The following is an 18,115-nucleotide window of genomic DNA, read 5'->3' as shown; positions in this document are numbered from 1 at the left end:
AGCAGTCAGCTGAGCTTTTATGGACAGGATTGCACTGCTGCTGAAGAGCTCAGGGACTGCCTCTGAATGATGATCTCTGAACAATGCCTCTGAACAATGATCTGAACGAGGGGATCAGGTGCACCCTCAGTCAGATTGCAAATGACACCAAATTGGTGAGAGAGTTGATCTGATGAGCCAGGGAAGCTCTGCAGAGGACCTGGACAGGCTGGATCGATGTGCTGAGGCCGACAATATGAGATTCAACAAGTGCAAGGAAAAATGTTTTCACCAAAAAGATTGTCAGCCACTGGAACCAGCTGCCCAGGGAAGGGGTTGAGTCACAGTCTCTACAGAGACTTCAAAGATGTGGAGATGTGGTGCTGAGGGACAGGAGTAAGTGGTGGGCTTAGTAGGGCTGAGATAACAGTTGGACTTGATCTTAAAGGTCTTTTCCAACCAAAACAGTTCTATGATTCTCTGTTACTGGTGGGAGGTGTGAGCATAAAGAAGCCCAACTGCAGCACTCCCTTATTTCTACTGTCCTTCAGAAATCAGACAAACTGCTGGGCCAAACTACATGTAGTAAGTGATAGACACGTCAGTCTCTTTTGCAGAGCCACATAAAAACCTTTGACCATGTCAAAGACAAAGATACCAAGCTTGTAAAACAGTGCAAGTCCTCCACACATCATCCTATATATCATGTTGAAGCTTATTCTAGGATTCTAGGACAAGTTTGTGTACCTTGGATTTACCCTCTCCCAATTCCTTCTGCAAGCCCAGCTTGGCTTCCTCCAGGTTCCTGCTGCAGCGCATAGTGAGGTCAAGCGAAGCTTCTGCCATGGACAGCTTTTTCAGAGCATCAGCAAGCTCCAGTTGCAGCTCTCTGATCTTGCACTAATGAAATGGTAACATGAGCATGAAGACAGTTATAAGAACATGAATTCTGCCTTTAGCTTATTTTATTATACAATTAAACCCGTCCTGAACTCAAAAGGTAGGAAAACTTCGCCTGCCATCAGCAGCCAAACACTGAGCACATCCAGACTACCAACAGCTCTTCAGGAGGATTTCTAATAAATAAAAAAAAGCCTCAAGTATTACTCTTCTTGAACAATACACAAGCATACACTGAATCATATATTTTTTTAAACAAAACTCAATGAAACCTGTTGTGATCTAAGTGCCACAGTCTGACTGCAGATATTACCCTGGTGACTAGAGGCAGGACATTGTATAAGGTCCTTGGTTCTACTTCTCCATTATACAACTATCATGAAATGAAAACGTAGATCTGAAAGCTCTTTTGACAAACATTTTAAGTATATGTTGAAACATATCCTCCTGCAGTTTTCTTACCAAGTTCATTTCAGAGTAACAACTGCCTCCATACTGACAGGTTGGCTTTCAAAAACAGGGATAGTCCATCCATTCAGCCACCCACCCACCCAACTACCATCTTCAGAAGAAACCTTTTATTTTGGTACTAAGAATACAAAGCAAATCACAGGGTAAAATGACTGACAGCACTGCTGGACTTCTTTCCCCTCTTCCTTCTAAAAGAAATTAAATCATTGGTCTGCCTGGGGCTGGTAGAAGACTCAGTAGAGCAGAGCACACCTTTTCCTAGGCGCACACGTAACAATGCCTTCTGCCGTTACATATAGCTTTTGAAACTGTCCTCCTATTCCTCATTCCAAGTCCCTGTCCTTATTCTCTCCCACCTCTTTTCATGATCAAAACCATCTACATGCAGAAAGCGGACTTGGTTTGTGCACAGAAACTTAGGCCAGTGCTCTGCAGAGGAGCAGGTTTCCTACTCGTGTGCACTGTGCGTTTGCAGAAAGACACTTTAATTGAGGTCCTAATGAGTCTTCTGTGCAGTTATTTGTCTTTCACAGAGCCACAAAGAACAAACAAATTTAAATATTGCTACACACCATAAAATAGAGAAGAGAAAGCTTAGGTCAGTGCCTGAAGTTGACTTTCTGAGGAACAGGCAGGCCCCTTAGAAGCCCCAAAACTCAGAAATTAACACCAAAATACTGCTAATAGTCTCAAGCATTAGCTAATAGTCTATGCTTTACCTCTAATTCTACTTTGTCGATCTCACATTTAAAGACTTGTTTTCTTAACAGATTGCAGTTTTCATATAACTCCTTGTTTCTCTCTTGCGCCAGAGAAACTTTCTGCTCAGCATAAGCACTGAGCTTCTTGAAATTGCCCATAAAGCAACTGTCCTGAGCAACAGTCACTACATTTTCTTTGATGAGCTGCTGCTTCTTCCTATCTTCCAGTTTCAGCTGGAGTAACAGGTTTTGCCTCTGGAGCTGGGCCAATCGTTCCTGCGTGGACAGAATCATAGAACCAGAGAAGCATTAAGGTTGGAAAAGACCTCTAGGATCTTCAAGTCCAACTGGGAAACCAACACCACCATGCCACTAAGTGCAAGTAATTTGCTCCACTCTCCCTTGAGCTGTTACAGAAGACTCCAGACCTCTGTGTCTGGCCCTGTTCTGTATGCCCAACACCAAAAGGATGCCTGCCTTAATCCCATCATCAATAACCACCGAAAAAAACCTTTTCGAACATCTCTTAACATGGCCAAACACATGCATGTTTTGCTAAGGCAGGGAAAGCATCAGAAAGCTCACCAAAATTCAAGACTTTTTTTGCCTGATCTTTCTCTTCCAAAGAGGAAGACCAGGCATGTTTCATCAAACAGATCAGCACATTACAGACAAATCTTCCCCTTCACATGCATTTTGCATGGGAAAAGATGCATTGACTGCATTGTTTGTCTGCATACCACAACAAGAACAGCAATGGCAAAAAACTGAAGCAAACCAGATGGAAACAAAGCAGCAGAACAGCATCATGACAAGGATTTTACCTCATCGTAATAAGACGATATCCAGCTTCACTTCAGACTCTAACACAGTCTTCCTCCACAGGACTCTCCCTTCAGCATTATCCACTTCCTGGTTTCTTTGCCATAGTTTTTAATACAATTTAACAGTTCAGACTCTAATTAAAAATATTTGGCTTTACCTACCTGCATCACAGAGTTTTCAATGCTATCCTTGAAAACTTCTTTTTCAGCTGATAATGATATATGGGAGGTACGTCCTGAATGCTCACCTACAGAGAAAGAAAGATTTTTATAAAAGACAGGACATGATACTACTTATTTAGGCCTAGAGTGTACCTTTAATAGTTGAGAAAAAAGTCTGAACACAAAATAACACATCCTCTCAAATTTATGAGCTCTTGGAGAGAAGAATTTTATCACAACAGCAACTTAATATATACTGGTGGAAATTTCTTTCTTCCGTGGCATTTTACTTTTTAAGGTAAAAAGGAAAGTTGCTGATTAAATGGCCAAAAAATACACCACTACTGTTTCTCAGAGGTGCACGATCCCTCTTAGAAACACTGTGCACCAGAAATAAATAGCTGCATTTTTACAGCAATTTCTCTATGTCTTGTGCACAGAAAAAAAACGAAAAACAAACCCCAAAGGTTCAACGTATTTAAAGGCTCCATCTACACTGCATACATGAAGAAAAACTGTCATTACACATGACAGCTTGGAAAGACTACTTCATTCAAACTACTACTTCACAGCAGTCTCAGCCTTCCTCAGGAGGGGAAGAGAGCGTACTAGGACTCATTTCTCCACTCCCGTGACTCAAGACAGGACTCAGGGAAATGGCAGGAAGATGAATCAGGGGAGGTTTTGATTACATATCAGAAAAAACTTTGGCACCCAGAGGATGGCTGAGCAATGGAAGAAGCTCCCCAGGGATGTGGTCACAGCACCAAAGCTGCCTCAGCTCAAGAAGCATTTGGACGAAGCTTTCCACACGGTGTTTATTCTGGGGGTGCCCATGCCCACAGGGACAGGAGTAGGAATTCATGGGTCCCTTCCAGATAAGAAGAGTCTAGGATCCTATTTCCTAACTCAGTTCTCTCACCAGTGATGGCTCCGGAGGCTGCCTTGGGGACTTGAAAGCCATCATTACAATGAGCGTTCTTCACACTTTCAGCAGCTGCAGGGATTTGCAAGTCACAATATCCTCCCTCCTCCTGCTTCTTCTGCTTTTCTCCCTCTTCTGGTAACTCTTCCTAAAAGAGATCAAGTGAAAGAAGATACAAAAAGGGCAGAAGCAAGCATCTTCTCTGCCTTGCACTGACTACTTGAAAAAGGCTTTTCTTGTGCAAGGCCAAGGGGAAACTTGGCTGAGCTTGCTTTTACAAGGCCCTCAGCTTTTCCATGGAAATCCGCAGCAGCAGAAAGAAATGCCTCCTGTCCTCAGTCTCAGCCCCGCCTCTGCACAGCCCCCGAGAAGCACTCCCTCACGCCAGCCCAGCTTCATTTCAGCTACAGCAAGCTCTCAGGTGCTCCTGGATCTCCCTCCTACCCTCCCCAGCCCCACCACAGCAACCTCCCTGTCCCTCACACAAAGTACCTCAGCATCCCAGGGACAATTCTCATCTTCCTTCTCCTTTCCTCGCGCAGCTGCCAGGGCACCTACACACCAGGGAAGAAGAGAGGCTTTGCTATCGCTTCCCACTGGACAGCACGTTCCATAGAAACACCACCCAAACCTCCTCACGCTAACAGCGCTCAAATCACCCAGAAACAACGCTCCTTTTCGAGTGCTACAGGCAAAGATCTCTTCCTTGGGAAGGGAGGTGTTCCCCTGTACCTTCCCAGAAGCCAGACGCCCAAGCACTGCCTTTCAAAAAGCACTAGAGCCTCACAGCTACAAATATTCCCTCAAGACCCCCCTTTCTATTTCAGCGATGAACATCTGAATCTCTTCTCTAGCAGATGAACGCAAGGCTCGGTCTGGCTGGCTCCCTGGCCTGATCAGACTACTCGCAGGCCTCTCCTTTAAGCCACCCCATTAGGTCAATGTCATGAAGGATGCCAAAGGCTCTGGAAGGGATGACTTATGAGAAAGGGCTGAGGTCACTTGGATTGTTCAGTCTGCAGAAAAGGAGGCTGAGGGGTGACTTCAGTGCAGTCTCAGCCTTCCTCAGGAGGGGAAGAGAGAGCACTGCGACTCCTTTCTCCACTCCTGTGACTCAAGACAGGACTCAGGGAAATGGCAGGAAGATGAATCAGGGGAGGTTTTGATTACATATCAGAAAAAACTTTGGCACCCAGAGGATAGCTGAGCAATGGAAGAAGCTCCCCAGGGATGTGGTCACAGCACCAAAGCTGCCTGAGCTCAAGAAGCATTTGGACGAAGCTTTCCACACGGTGTTTATTCTGGGGGTGCCCATGCCCACAGGGACAGGAGTAGGAATTCATGGGTCCCTTCCAGATAAGAAGAGTCTAGGATCCTATTTCCTAACTCAGTTCTCTCACCAGTGATGGCTCCGGAGGCTGCCTTGGGGACTTGAAAGCCATCATTACAATGAGCGTTCTTCACACTTTCAGCAGCTGCAGGGATTTGCAGGTCACAATTTCCTCCCTCCTCCTGCTTCTTCTGCTTTTCTCCCTCTTCTGGTAACTTTTCCTAAAAGAGATCAAGTGAAAGAAGATACAAAAAGGGCAGAAGCAAGCATCTTCTCTGCCTTGCACTGACTACTTGAAAAAGGCTTTTCTTGTGCAAGGCCAAGGGGAAACTTGGCTGAGCTTGCTTTTACAAAGCCTTCAGCTTTTCCATGGAAATCCGCAGCAGCAGAAAGAAATGCCTCCTGTCCTCAGTCTCAGCCCCGCCTCTGCACAGCCCCCGAGAAGCACTCCCTCACGCCAGCCCAGCTTCATTTCAGCTACAGCAAGCTCTCAGGTGCTCCTGGATCTCCCTCCTACCCTCCCCAGCCCCACCACAGCAACCTCCCTGTCCCTCACACAAAGTACCTCAGCATCCCAGGGACAATTCTCATCTTCCTTCTCCTTTCCTCGCGCAGCTGCCAGGGCACCTACACACCAGGGAAGAAGAGAGGCTTTGCTATCGCTTCCCACTGGACAGCACGTTCCATAGAAACACCACCCAAACCTCCTCACAGCTAACAGCGCTCAAATCACCCAGAAACAACGCTCCTTTTCGAGTGCTACAGGCAAAGATCTCTTCCTTGGGAAGGGAGGTGTTCCCCTGTACCTTCCCAGAAGCCAGATGCCCAAGCACTGCCTTTCAAAAAGCACTAGAGCCTCACAGCTACAAATATTCCCTCAAGACCCCCCTTTCTATTTCAGGGATGAACATCTGAATCTCTTCTCTAGCAGATGAACGCAAGGCTCGGTCTGGCTGGCTCCCTGGCCTGATCAGACTACTCGCAGGCCTCTCCTTTAAGCCACCCCATTAGGCCAAAGTCATGAAGGGTGCACTTGGGGGATGGATGATGCGCACGCTCCCTCTCTCAGACACGGTGTGCAGCAGCAGTACCTCGCTGCATTTTTACAGCAATTTCTCTATGTGCTCTGCACAGAAAAACACAAAAATCAAAAACTGCTCCCTCATTCATTGCACAAGACATGGACGGCTGAATGAGAGACAGGCGTGTGAAACCTGCAGAAACAAACCCAAACCTCCATGTTTCACTCGTCCTGTTGGAAAATGGGATTTCACCTTTTCCTGGTGGCCAGGGAACACCACAGAAGGTACCACAGAGACTGTCCTAAATTATCAGTATCCCAATGCTTGGGGTAAGCAAACACTTAGCTCCTATACAAGTAACCTCCGCAACTTGGAGAGCAACATCTTCCTTCCCTCCAAGAGTGATGCCCAGTTTTTGTAGAAGGGTCCATGTCCCTTCTTACTATCGCTGCCATGTGGCCAGGTAACTTGAACCAGCGAGTCCCGCCCTCCCTGAGCATACAGTTCTAGGAGTGCCAGCTGGGAGGGGTGGCCAGATGGAATGCATGAGAAGCAGCTGGGCAGACATCACACTCCTTTGCAGCATCCCTTCAGAACACAAAAGAGCTCCAGAGAGCAGAGCTTGGTGCAGACAGGCGCCCCCAGAGTGCTGGCAATCTGCACATTGGCCGCTCAGGTGGCAACGATGCCTCCTGAAACCAGAGAAGTCCAGATACACCAGTGTGCTGGCAGTTCCTACTGCTCCTAGAAGCCTCCCTCCCCAGAGCAAAGCAGGGGTGGGCAGACAGCCAGCACTGCTCCTACACTCTTTCCATACAAGTGTGTTTACTGCAGCTCTTCTGTCCCTTTGTGGATGTTCATTCAGCTCACACACTGCAACAGCCATGCAGGTTCCTACCACACAGCACCTGAGTGCAGCAGCTTCTGCCAGGCCCCCTGTGGAACTTGTGCCACAGCTTCAGTTCTCAGAAAAGGAATTGAAGGGACCAAAAGCTGCTTTCCTACTCTGTCAGTGGGCACCAGGATTCACAGCCGAGGGAAACATTTGCTGTCTCAGAAGACAATCACCACTTTTGTTCATTTCCTATTCATAGAGAAAAAAACCTGCATCCCTGTCTCCTAGCTCACTTCTCTCACCAGTGATGACTCCGGAGGCTGCCTTGGGGACTCGAGCTCCAACATTCCAAACACTGCTCTTAACAATCCAAGGAGCTGTAACTTTTCTCTCGTCACCTCTGCCTCCCTCCTCCTGCTTCTTCTGCTTTTCTCCCTCTTCTGGTAACTTTTCCTAAAAGAGATCAAGTGAAAGAAGATACAAAAAGGGCAGAAGCAAGCATCTTCTCTGCCTTGCACTGACTACTTGAAAAAGGCTTTTCTTGTGCAAGGCCAAGGGGAAACTTGGCTGAGCTTGCTTTTACAAAGCCTTCAGCTTTTCCATGGAAATCCGCAGCAGCAGAAAGAAATGCCTCCTGTCCTCAGTCTCAGCCCCGCCTCTGCACAGCCCCCGAGAAGCACTCCCTCACGCCAGCCCAGCTTCATTTCAGCTACAGCAAGCTCTCAGGTGCTCCTGGATCTCCCTCCTACCCTCCCCAGCCCCACCACAGCAACCTCCCTGTCCCTCACACAAAGTACCTCAGCATCCCAGGGACAATTCTCGTCTTCCTTCTCCTTTCCTCGTGCAGCTGCCAGGGCACCTACACACCAGGGAAGAAGAGAGGCTTTGTTATCGCTTCCCACTGGACAGCACGTTCCATAGAAACACCACCCAAACCTCCTCACGCTAACAGCGCTCAAATCACCCAGAAACAACGCTCCTTTTCGAGTGCTACAGGCAAAGATCTCTTCCTTGGGAAGGGAGGTGTTCCCCTGTACCTTCCCAGAAGCCAGACGCCCAAGCACTGCCTTTCAAAAAGCACTAGAGCCTCACAGCTACAAATATTCCCTCAAGACCCCCCTTTCTATTTCAGGGATGAACATCTGAATCTCTTCTCTAGCAGATGAACGCAAGGCTCGGTCTGGCTGGCTCCCTGGCCTGATCAGACTACTCGCAGGCCTCTCCTTTAAGCCACCCCATTAGGCCAATGTCATGAAGGATGCCAAAGGCTCTGGAAGGGATGACTTATGAGAAAGGGCTGAGGTCACTTGGATTGTTCAGTCTGCAGAAAAGGAGGCTGAGGGGTGACTTCAGTGCAGTCTCAGCCTTCCTCAGGAGGGGAAGAGAGAGCACTGCGACTCCTTTCTCCACTCCTGTGACTCAAGACAGGACTCAGGGAAATGGCAGGAAGATGAATCAGGGGAGGTTTTGATTACATATCAGAAAAAACTTTGGCACCCAGAGGATAGCTGAGCAATGGAAGAAGCTCCCCAGGGATGTGGTCACAGCACCAAAGCTGCCTCAGCTCAAGAAGCATTTGGACGAAGCTTTCCACACGGTGTTTATTCTGGGGGTGCCCATGCCCACAGGGACAGGAGTAGGAATTCATGGGTCCCTTCCAGATAAGAAGAGTCTAGGATCCTATTTCCTAACTCAGTTCTCTCACCAGTGATGGCTCCGGAGGCTGCCTTGGGGACTTGAAAGCCATCATTACAATGAGCGTTCTTCACACTTTCAGCAGCTGCAGGGATTTGCAGGTCACAATTTCCTCCCTCCTCCTGCTTCTTCTGCTTTTCTCCCTCTCCTGGTAACTCTTCCTAAAAGAGATCAAGTGAAAGAAGATACAAAAAGGGCAGAAGCAAGCATCTTCTCTGCCTTGCACTGACTACTTGAAAAAGGCTTTTCTTGTGCAAGGCCAAGGGGAAACTTGGCTGAGCTTGCTTTTACAAAGCCTTCAGCTTTTCCATGGAAATCCGCAGCAGCAGAAAGAAATGCCTCCTGTCCTCAGTCTCAGCCCCGCCTCTGCACAGCCCCCGAGAAGCACTCCCTCACGCCAGCCCAGCTTCATTTCAGCTACAGCAAGCTCTCAGGTGCTCCTGGATCTCCCTCCTACCCTCCCCAGCCCCACCACAGCAACCTCCCTGTCCCTCACACAAAGTACCTCAGCATCCCAGGGACAATTCTCATCTTCCTTCTCCTTTCCTCGCGCAGCTGCCAGGGCACCTACACACCAGGGAAGAAGAGAGGCTTTGCTATCGCTTCCCACTGGACAGCACGTTCCATAGAAACACCACCCAAACCTCCTCACAGCTAACACCGCTCAAATCACCCAGAAACAACGCTCCTTTTCGAGTGCTACAGGCAAAGATCTCTTCCTTGGGAAGGGAGGTGTTCCCCTGTACCTTCCCAGAAGCCAGACGCCCAAGCACTGCCTTTCAAAAAGCACTAGAGCCTCACAGCTACAAATATTCCCTCAAGACCCCCCTTTCTATTTCAGGGATGAACATCTGAATCTCTTCTCTAGCAGATGAACGCAAGGCTCGGTCTGGCTGGCTCCCTGGCCTGATCAGACTACTCGCAGGCCTCTCCTTTAAGCCACCCCATTAGGCCAAAGTCATGAAGGGTCCACTTGGGGGATGGATGATGCGCACGCTCCCTCTCTCAGACACGGTGTGCAGCAGCAGTACCTCGCTGCATTTTTACAGCAATTTCTCTATGTGCTCTGCACAGAAAAACACAAAAATCAAAAACTGCTCCCTCATTCATTGCACAAGACATGGACGGCTGAATGAGAGACAGGCGTGTGAAACCTGCAGAAACAAACCCAAACCTCCATGTTTCACTCGTCCTGTTGGAAAATGGGATTTCACCTTTTCCTGGTGGCCAGGGAACACCACAGAAGGTACCACAGAGACTGTCCTAAATTATCAGTATCCCAATGCTTGGGGTAAGCAAACACTTAGCTCCTATACAAGTAACCTCCGCAACTTGGAGAGCAACATCTTCCTTCCCTCCAAGAGTGATGCCCAGTTTTTGTAGAAGGGTCCATGTCCCTTCTTACTATCGCTGCCATGTGGCCAGGTAACTTGAACCAGCGAGTCCCGCCCTCCCTGAGCATACAGTTCTAGGAGTGCCAGCTGGGAGGGGTGGCCAGATGGAATGCATGAGAAGCAGCTGGGCAGACATCACACTCCTTTGCAGCATCCCTTCAGAACACAAAAGAGCTCCAGAGAGCAGAGCTTGGTGCAGACAGGCGCCCCCAGAGTGCTGGCAATCTGCACATTGGCCGCTCAGGTGGCAACGATGCCTCCTGAAACCAGAGAAGTCCAGATACACCAGTGTGCTGGCAGTTCCTACTGCTCCTAGAAGCCTCCCTCCCCAGAGCAAAGCAGGGGTGGGCAGACAGCCAGCACTGCTCCTACACTCTTTCCATACAAGTGTGTTTACTGCAGCTCTTCTGTCCCTTTGTGGATGTTCATTCAGCTCACACACTGCAACAGCCATGCAGGTTCCTACCACACAGCACCTGAGTGCAGCAGCTTCTGCCAGGCCCCCTGTGGAACTTGTGCCACAGCTTCAGTTCTCAGAAAAGGAATTGAAGGGACCAAAAGCTGCTTTCCTACTCTGTCAGTGGGCACCAGGATTCACAGCCGAGGGAAACATTTGCTGTCTCAGAAGACAATCACCACTTTTGTTCATTTCCTATTCATAGAGAAAAAAACCTGCATCCCTGTCTCCTAGCTCACTTCTCTCACCAGTGATGACTCCGGAGGCTGCCTTGGGGACTCGAGCTCCAACATTCCAAACACTGCTCTTAACAATCCAAGGAGCTGTAACTTTTCTCTCGTCACCTCTGCCTCCCTCCTCCTGCTTCTTCTGCTTTTCTCCCTCTTCTGGTAACTTTTCCTAAAAGACATCAAGTGAAAGAAGATACAAAAAAGGCAGAAGCAAGCATCTTCTCTGCCTTGCACTGACTACTTGAAAAAGGCTTTTCTTGTGCAAGGCCAAGGGGAAACTTGGCTGAGCTTGCTTTTACAAAGCCTTCAGCTTTTCCATGGAAATCCGCAGCAGCAGAAAGAAATGCCTCCTGTCCTCAGTCTCAGCCCCGCCTCTGCACAGCCCCCGAGAAGCACTCCCTCACGCCAGCCCAGCTTCATTTCAGCTACAGCAAGCTCTCAGGTGCTCCTGGATCTCCCTCCTACCCTCCCCAGCCCCACCACAGCAACCTCCCTGTCCCTCACACAAAGTACCTCAGCATCCCAGGGACAATTCTCATCTTCCTTCTCCTTTCCTCGCGCAGCTGCCAGGGCACCTACACACCAGGGAAGAAGAGAGGCTTTGCTATCGCTTCCCACTGGACAGCACGTTCCATAGAAACACCACCCAAACCTCCTCACGCTAACAGCGCTCAAATCACCCAGAAACAACGCTCCTTTTCGAGTGCTACAGGCAAAGATCTCTTCCTTGGGAAGGGAGGTGTTCCCCTGTACCTTCCCAGAAGCCAGACGCCCAAGCACTGCCTTTCAAAAAGCACTAGAGCCTCACAGCTACAAATATTCCCTCAAGACCCCCCTTTCTATTTCAGGGATGAACATCTGAATCTCTTCTCTAGCAGATGAACGCAAGGCTCGGTCTGGCTGGCTCCCTGGCCTGATCAGACTACTCGCAGGCCTCTCCTTTAAGCCACCCCATTAGGTCAATGTCATGAAGGATGCCAAAGGCTCTGGAAGGGATGACTTATGAGAAAGGGCTGAGGTCACTTGGATTGTTCAGTCTGCAGAAAAGGAGGCTGAGGGGTGACTTCAGTGCAGTCTCAGCCTTCCTCAGGAGGGGAAGAGAGAGCACTGCGACTCCTTTCTCCACTCCTGTGACTCAAGACAGGACTCAGGGAAATGGCAGGAAGATGAATCAGGGGAGGTTTTGATTACATATCAGAAAAAACTTTGGCACCCAGAGGATAGCTGAGCAATGGAAGAAGCTCCCCAGGGATGTGGTCACAGCACCAAAGCTGCCTCAGCTCAAGAAGCATTTGGACGAAGCTTTCCACACGGTGTTTATTCTGGGGGTGCCCATGCCCACAGGGACAGGAGTAGGAATTCATGGGTCCCTTCCAGATAAGAAGAGTCTAGGATCCTATTTCCTAACTCAGTTCTCTCACCAGTGATGGCTCCGGAGGCTGCCTTGGGGACTTGAAAGCCATCATTACAATGAGCGTTCTTCACACTTTCAGCAGCTGCAGGGATTTGCAAGTCACAATTTCCTCCCTCCTCCTGCTTCTTCTGCTTTTCTCCCTCTTCTGGTAACTTTTCCTAAAAGAGATCAAGTGAAAGAAGATACAAAAAGGGGCAGAAGCAAGCATCTTCTCTGCCTTGCACTGACTTCTTGAAAAAGGCTTTTCTTGTGCAAGGCCAAGGGGAAACTTGGCTGAGCTTGCTTTTACAAGGCCTTCAGCTTTTCCATGGAAATCCGCAGCAGCAGAAAGAAATGCCTCCTGTCCTCAGTCTCAGCCCCGCCTCTGCACAGCCCCCGAGAAGCACTCCCTCACGCCAGCCCAGCTTCATTTCAGCTACAGCAAGCTCTCAGGTGCTCCTGGATCTCCCTCCTACCCTCCCCAGCCCCACCACGGCAACCTCCCTGTCCCTCACACAAAGTACCTGAGAATCACACAGAGATCTCCATTGACATTCGTCAGCTTTCTCCTTCTGGAGAACTTCTATGTCTTCCTGGAAACCTACAGACCAGGGAAGAAGGGCGAGATACAGTGGTTTTAGTTCTCTCTGCTACGCCCTTTTTTTTTTTTATTGGAGGTTTTCTTTATTCTCTATGGACTTCCATTTCTAGAATAATCATATTGGCTTAAATCACATATGAGAAGTAAACTAGAATGTGTGTGAATAAAAGGAGTTATTTATTTGTATTGCAATTTGCATCTTGCCAGACTACTCACAGAAGAGGAGTCACTGGGAATATCTGGAAAATGAGCCATCTAAGGGATGAGCAGGAGAGAGGAAGGATTGGCCAGTGACAGAGGCTTAGGAGGTGATTAATATCTTTATTTTGACTTTATGGCTTTTTTATTTCTTAAGTGAAAAATGCTTTGTTTTCAAATCTTACTTCTCTAACTTTCTATAGTAAGAAAAGACAAAACAGCTACTTAGCAAGTCTACTTTTGCAGAGCAGGTCATCATGCAACCTTTTCCAGGCAGCTTACCAGCTTTCCCGTACTTCAGGGCAATGTTACATAACTCAAACAAGTTTGGCTTCTGCTGCTTCTTTACCTAAAGATTTATTTTAGGAAAAAATATTTAATCTATAAACGCCCTAATAGTCACAACAATAAACATTGTTTTCACATCAAATGTTGAACAGGAAATATAATCAGGTTGTCTTTTTCATAGTGCTTAGGTGCTGCGTTTATCTTATACTTGTAACTACACAAACACTCCTCACACACCCCATTCAGTGAGTATTCCACCCCAAAAGCCCCTGCAGGCATCCTTCTGCAAAGCGGTTCCAAAACTATCTTTACATGCATAACAGTTTCACTCATCTGATTTTTATCTTTCTATTAGTAAAATTCAGCTCTCACACTTTCTGAATGCTTACTTGCAAAGGTGCAGAATGCAAGGCACTGTTACCATCACCAGACAATGCATAAACCAGCCTCTGCAAGTACACTTACCACAGTATACCTAAATTACAGTATCACAGCAGAAAAGTGCATAATTTCTATTTAAATCGATGCAAGAAAATGAGATCATGTTAAAACTACAGATGCTGGCTGGCATCTCCAGCATTAGTGAGTGGGTTCTCCAGCATTAGTGAGTGGGTTTAACTACCACACTCAAGTTCCCCATCACTACAGAATCCCACCGCAATAGATGCTGATCCAAATGAACAAGAAGAAATAAAATAATGTGAGTGTGTACCTATGACTTTTGGCCCCAAACCACAAATCTACTGCTTGCTCTGCCACAGCTACAGGTCTTTTTGCAAAAACTGACAGCAGGCCAGAGATAGATTCTAAGGAGAAAACAATGCTGCCTGGAACTGCAGTTTCTTTCAATCCCAGAGAAAACTTGCCTTCAAGAGATTTATTTTTAAAGGACACTTTTCCTGTAAATGCACCATACCTTAGGGCTAGACCAGATTGATTCTTCAGAACCACTCCAAGTGTCATCATTCCCCTCCTCGTCAGAGCTCCTTCAAAAACAAAGCAAAATGAGTGCTATGTCTCTAAAATCACCCCTCAAGCAAGTGGTAGGGGTTTGTAAAGTCTCACCTTACTGAGCCTCCTTCAAAAAGGTCATCTGTGGCTGTTCAAAGGTTAAATGACATGCTGACATTAGATTTGGCAAGCTAACAATTAAACAGTACACACAAACATTTAACATGGACAACTCTACAGCTCATACAGAATGAAACTGGCCACAACTTTACCCAAATGGATGTGGTGACTACTGCAAGAGTCACACCTGAGTGTCGGTGCACAGATGCACCTCTGTGCCTCCTGGAACACTCTGTGTGGCACCTGTGGAGGCAGCTCCCTGTGTTATATTATTTAGCATACAAATCACTATCCACCTTCTCTACCCATCCTGCTCAGTAACACCTGATATTTCAAGCCAACAAATGCTGGGGTTCTCTTATTTCAGGTACCCAACACCCAATTCCCTGGTGACAGGGCTGTAACATTTGTCTCAGCAGGAGGGAGTGCTGCTTCTCTTGATTTGACCACAAGCACATGGAATGGATGTGGCACAAGGACTCCGCCCCAAAATATACACTTCATAGGACCTCAGAAAGTCTCTCAAGATCACCCCAGCTTACCCTCTTAACACTCTGTTGCTGCAGCACAGCAAAAGGACTCTCATGATGTGCTTTGCAGTGCCAGCCAGACTGCACTGTTAATGCCAAGAAATGCTCCTTGAACACTCTCTGCTGTCCATTTGCCACACAGTTCTGATATAGCATACTTAAAAAAGCTGAAACAGGTCCCAACCTAAAGTTCATTTATATTAAAAAATTAATTCTCTAGGATTCTTCTAGGGCTGTGTGCGCTCCTAAGCATAGTTTGGATTTTAAACACTCACTGAAGGAGCTGGGTGTTTGATCACAAAGCAATGTAATTGCTTTCCTGGATCACAAGGTAGTACACATTTTCTGAAGTTTATTTCTAAAAAATTACTGAGGGTGGGAAAAAAAGCATCATTTCTGTTGTAAATCAAACGATGCTGCAGAAGATACAGTACACACAGGCACTGTTGCTTTGCTGAGACAATTTTTCCTCACTGTATCTCTACTGCACCTCAGTACAGCAAACACCTGTAACTGATGCTGAGAAGTAAGATGACTCCAGTGCAGGTGAAACTCTTCATATTAAAACAGAGACACAGCAACTCAGTGAATATCAACAAGACATGTACCTTTCTGCTAACTCATCTCTCGTGTCCCCATCTACAGAAAGATGAACAACTACTCAGAAAGAACCTCCTGCTTTTGCTGTTGGATTTCACCACCTGAATGGCTATCTCCAGGTAAAAGTACACACCTGAAAACAAAACCATTCTCTCCTAGTTCCTTCCCTGTTCCTTTCTTTCTCTCTGAAGGAACACCCTGACAGGCAGAGGCAACAATCCTGGCAGTGGACATGGAGCACACAAATCACAACTGCCCTTACAGTTAAAGCCTGACAAGGCCAAAAAGTAACAAATCAGCACATTCACAAAGCTTCTTGTGCTGCTCCTCCTGACGCCTGCACTGAAGTCACCAGGGAGCACAGTCAGTGCTGACAAACCACCTCAAGAAAAGGCCACAGGCATTTTCCTCTTGAGCTCCTCCATTGTTAAGGATCCTACCTCCTCTGTCCACAGCAGGTGCACCCCACATAGATGGAGCAGCTCCTGCCTGCTCAGGACTGGTAACTATGGTGATATCTTCTGTATCACACGCAGGAGCTTCTCCTGTGTTCTCCAGGTCTGTTTTTATTTCCAGCTCTCCTGCAGCTCTTGCCCGCTCGGGAATTCGAAGTATGTTGAGTATGTTGTCACCCTGAGCATCCTCTGCAGGAGCTTCTGCTGTGCCCTCCACTTTTGCCAGATATTGACTCAGACTGCACAGAGAAAGAGAGGAAATAAAGCTGGTAAAAAGAACCACATCCTGGCATACACCATTCGGCACAACAGTTAACACCAACTTATTATCCACCCTACACATATTCATACAAATTCTCAGCATTCTCCTCAGTATTTGTTAAGGGTAATACACGCAGAACTCGCTGCTCTTACCCTAGAGATGCACATTCACACCTTCCAAGTTATTAGCTTCTGCTTGGAACATTTTTTCAGTCTGCCTTTTAGGCACACATAACCACCTGAGAGAAGGAACCCCCACAGCTACAAAGCTGTGCATCAGAGCAATGAAGGGCTCTCAGTCAGATCTCCACTGAAACAAAAGGCTGGTGGTTCCTGGGCACTGCAGTGCAAGTCAGCAAGGACAATGGTGCTGGGCTGGGCAGAGGCTTTACATGCATGTCAGCTTGCCAAGTTCCTCCTCTGGCTACAGACACTTTAGAGAGGTCCTACTGGGCAGACAGCTGCTCAGCAACAACACTTGAAAGATTCTCTAACAGAGAATCCAGGGCAGAAATTTTCCTCAGCTTCCAAATTATCACTAGACAGTGTCTCAGTTCAGTAGTCCAGGCTAGCCAAACACCAAGTGACAGAATTGCTCTGGTACCCCCCTCCACCCTCCCAAGGGAAGATAAAAGGGGAATAGGGAAGAGAGACTTGAAGGTTTGAAAATAAGACCAGAACAGCTTTGCTCAAAGAGGAAGAGACAGGAACACTTGGGATGAGGAGCAAATATCTGCAAGTCTATACAAAAGCCCATCTCCATGGTCACAGTTCTAAGTGTCCCAGGGTCCCTTGCAGCAGGGCTGACTCAGGAGAGGGGTCTCCAGCTGCCCCCAGCACCTGATGGATTTGGATCTTGCCGAGCACAGGCGAGCTGATGACAGAACAGGAGCCTCTGCCCAAGAGCTCCCAGTGCAGCCCAGCAGCAGGGAAGAAGGGAGCAGGCAGGGACCAGGCTGCCCATCCTCTGGGCTTTGAGAGAGGGTGGCAGGAGACAGGAGGGAATCCTGAGCCCTGCCTCTTCCACCCCTCACGGGTCCCTCAGGGTGCTACAGACCCTCTCTCTCGGGCCCCCCATTGGTACCAGAAAATCAGCCTGGGCCCAAAAACCAGAACACACAGCAACCACACCCATCAGAAGACATCACTGAGCACACTTTCAACACAGCTCTAAACACCCCATTAAACCTTGGTGCTGCCACCAACAACATTCAAAAGCCACATTAATAACTGACCACTTATTCTAATCATAAAGTTCAAAGTTTACCTCCAGTACCCATGAAGATCAGCATAATCCTCAGCTATCCTCCCATCAGCGTCTTCATGGGAAATATTGGCACCATAAGAAAGGAGAACTTTGACCAAATTCAGCTGCCCAACAGAAGCAGCAATCATGAGTGGGGTTCTGAAAGATTCAAAACATCCTATGAAATGGATCAGAAGCCACTGTTTTACACAGACACTGTCATTAGTTTCATTCCTGCTTGCTCTCAGAAAAAGTCTTTTCCCCATTACTTCACAATGAACAAAAGAAAAAGCAGGTTCCATTAAAAGCAATAACATGGGAGAGGGAATCAAAACAACTGTGTGGTCAGACAGAGCTGCCACATGTAAAACACTTCAGTGCACACGAGGTTGCTGTGCAGGAGGTGGTTTCTCAAACTGAGGCAGTGCTGCCAGGCTCATGACACATCTCCTGCGAGACAATGCTTCCTGGACATCCCCAATGCAGAAAGCAGCCCCTGAGGTACCAAAGCAACCAAACTCAGACTGCTTTCACAAGACGTACAGAA

The 18,115-nt window shown here is 47.6% G+C and overlaps 2 protein-coding genes across 16 annotated transcripts in view; both read right to left on the bottom strand.

Annotated features, from left to right (window-relative positions):
- The window catches only part of LOC139787602 (POTE ankyrin domain family member B-like), a 247,762-nt gene that overhangs the window by 154,071 nt on the left and 75,576 nt on the right, over positions 1–18,115 (bottom strand). The gene's annotated exons all lie outside the window — the stretch shown is intronic.
- LOC139787630 (uncharacterized) lies at positions 18–17,747 on the bottom strand. The gene is made up of 9 exons (XM_071726888.1): positions 17,590–17,747; positions 16,047–16,300; positions 14,471–14,504; positions 14,322–14,391; positions 13,400–13,466; positions 12,843–12,919; positions 2,070–2,327; positions 727–879; positions 18–101 (listed from the first exon to the last, which is right to left on the bottom strand). Exons 1-9 carry the CDS (start codon positions 17,715–17,717, stop codon positions 18–20), a joined length of 1,125 nt encoding a protein of 374 aa, XP_071582989.1. The 5' UTR covers positions 17,718–17,747.

The sequence above is a fragment of the Heliangelus exortis genome, chromosome 27 (assembly GCF_036169615.1).
Source record: "Heliangelus exortis chromosome 27, bHelExo1.hap1, whole genome shotgun sequence".
Taxonomy (NCBI): domain Eukaryota; kingdom Metazoa; phylum Chordata; class Aves; order Apodiformes; family Trochilidae; genus Heliangelus; species Heliangelus exortis.
The sequence above is the reverse complement of the archived record's forward strand: the minus strand, read 5'-3'. Positions and strand labels throughout refer to the sequence as shown.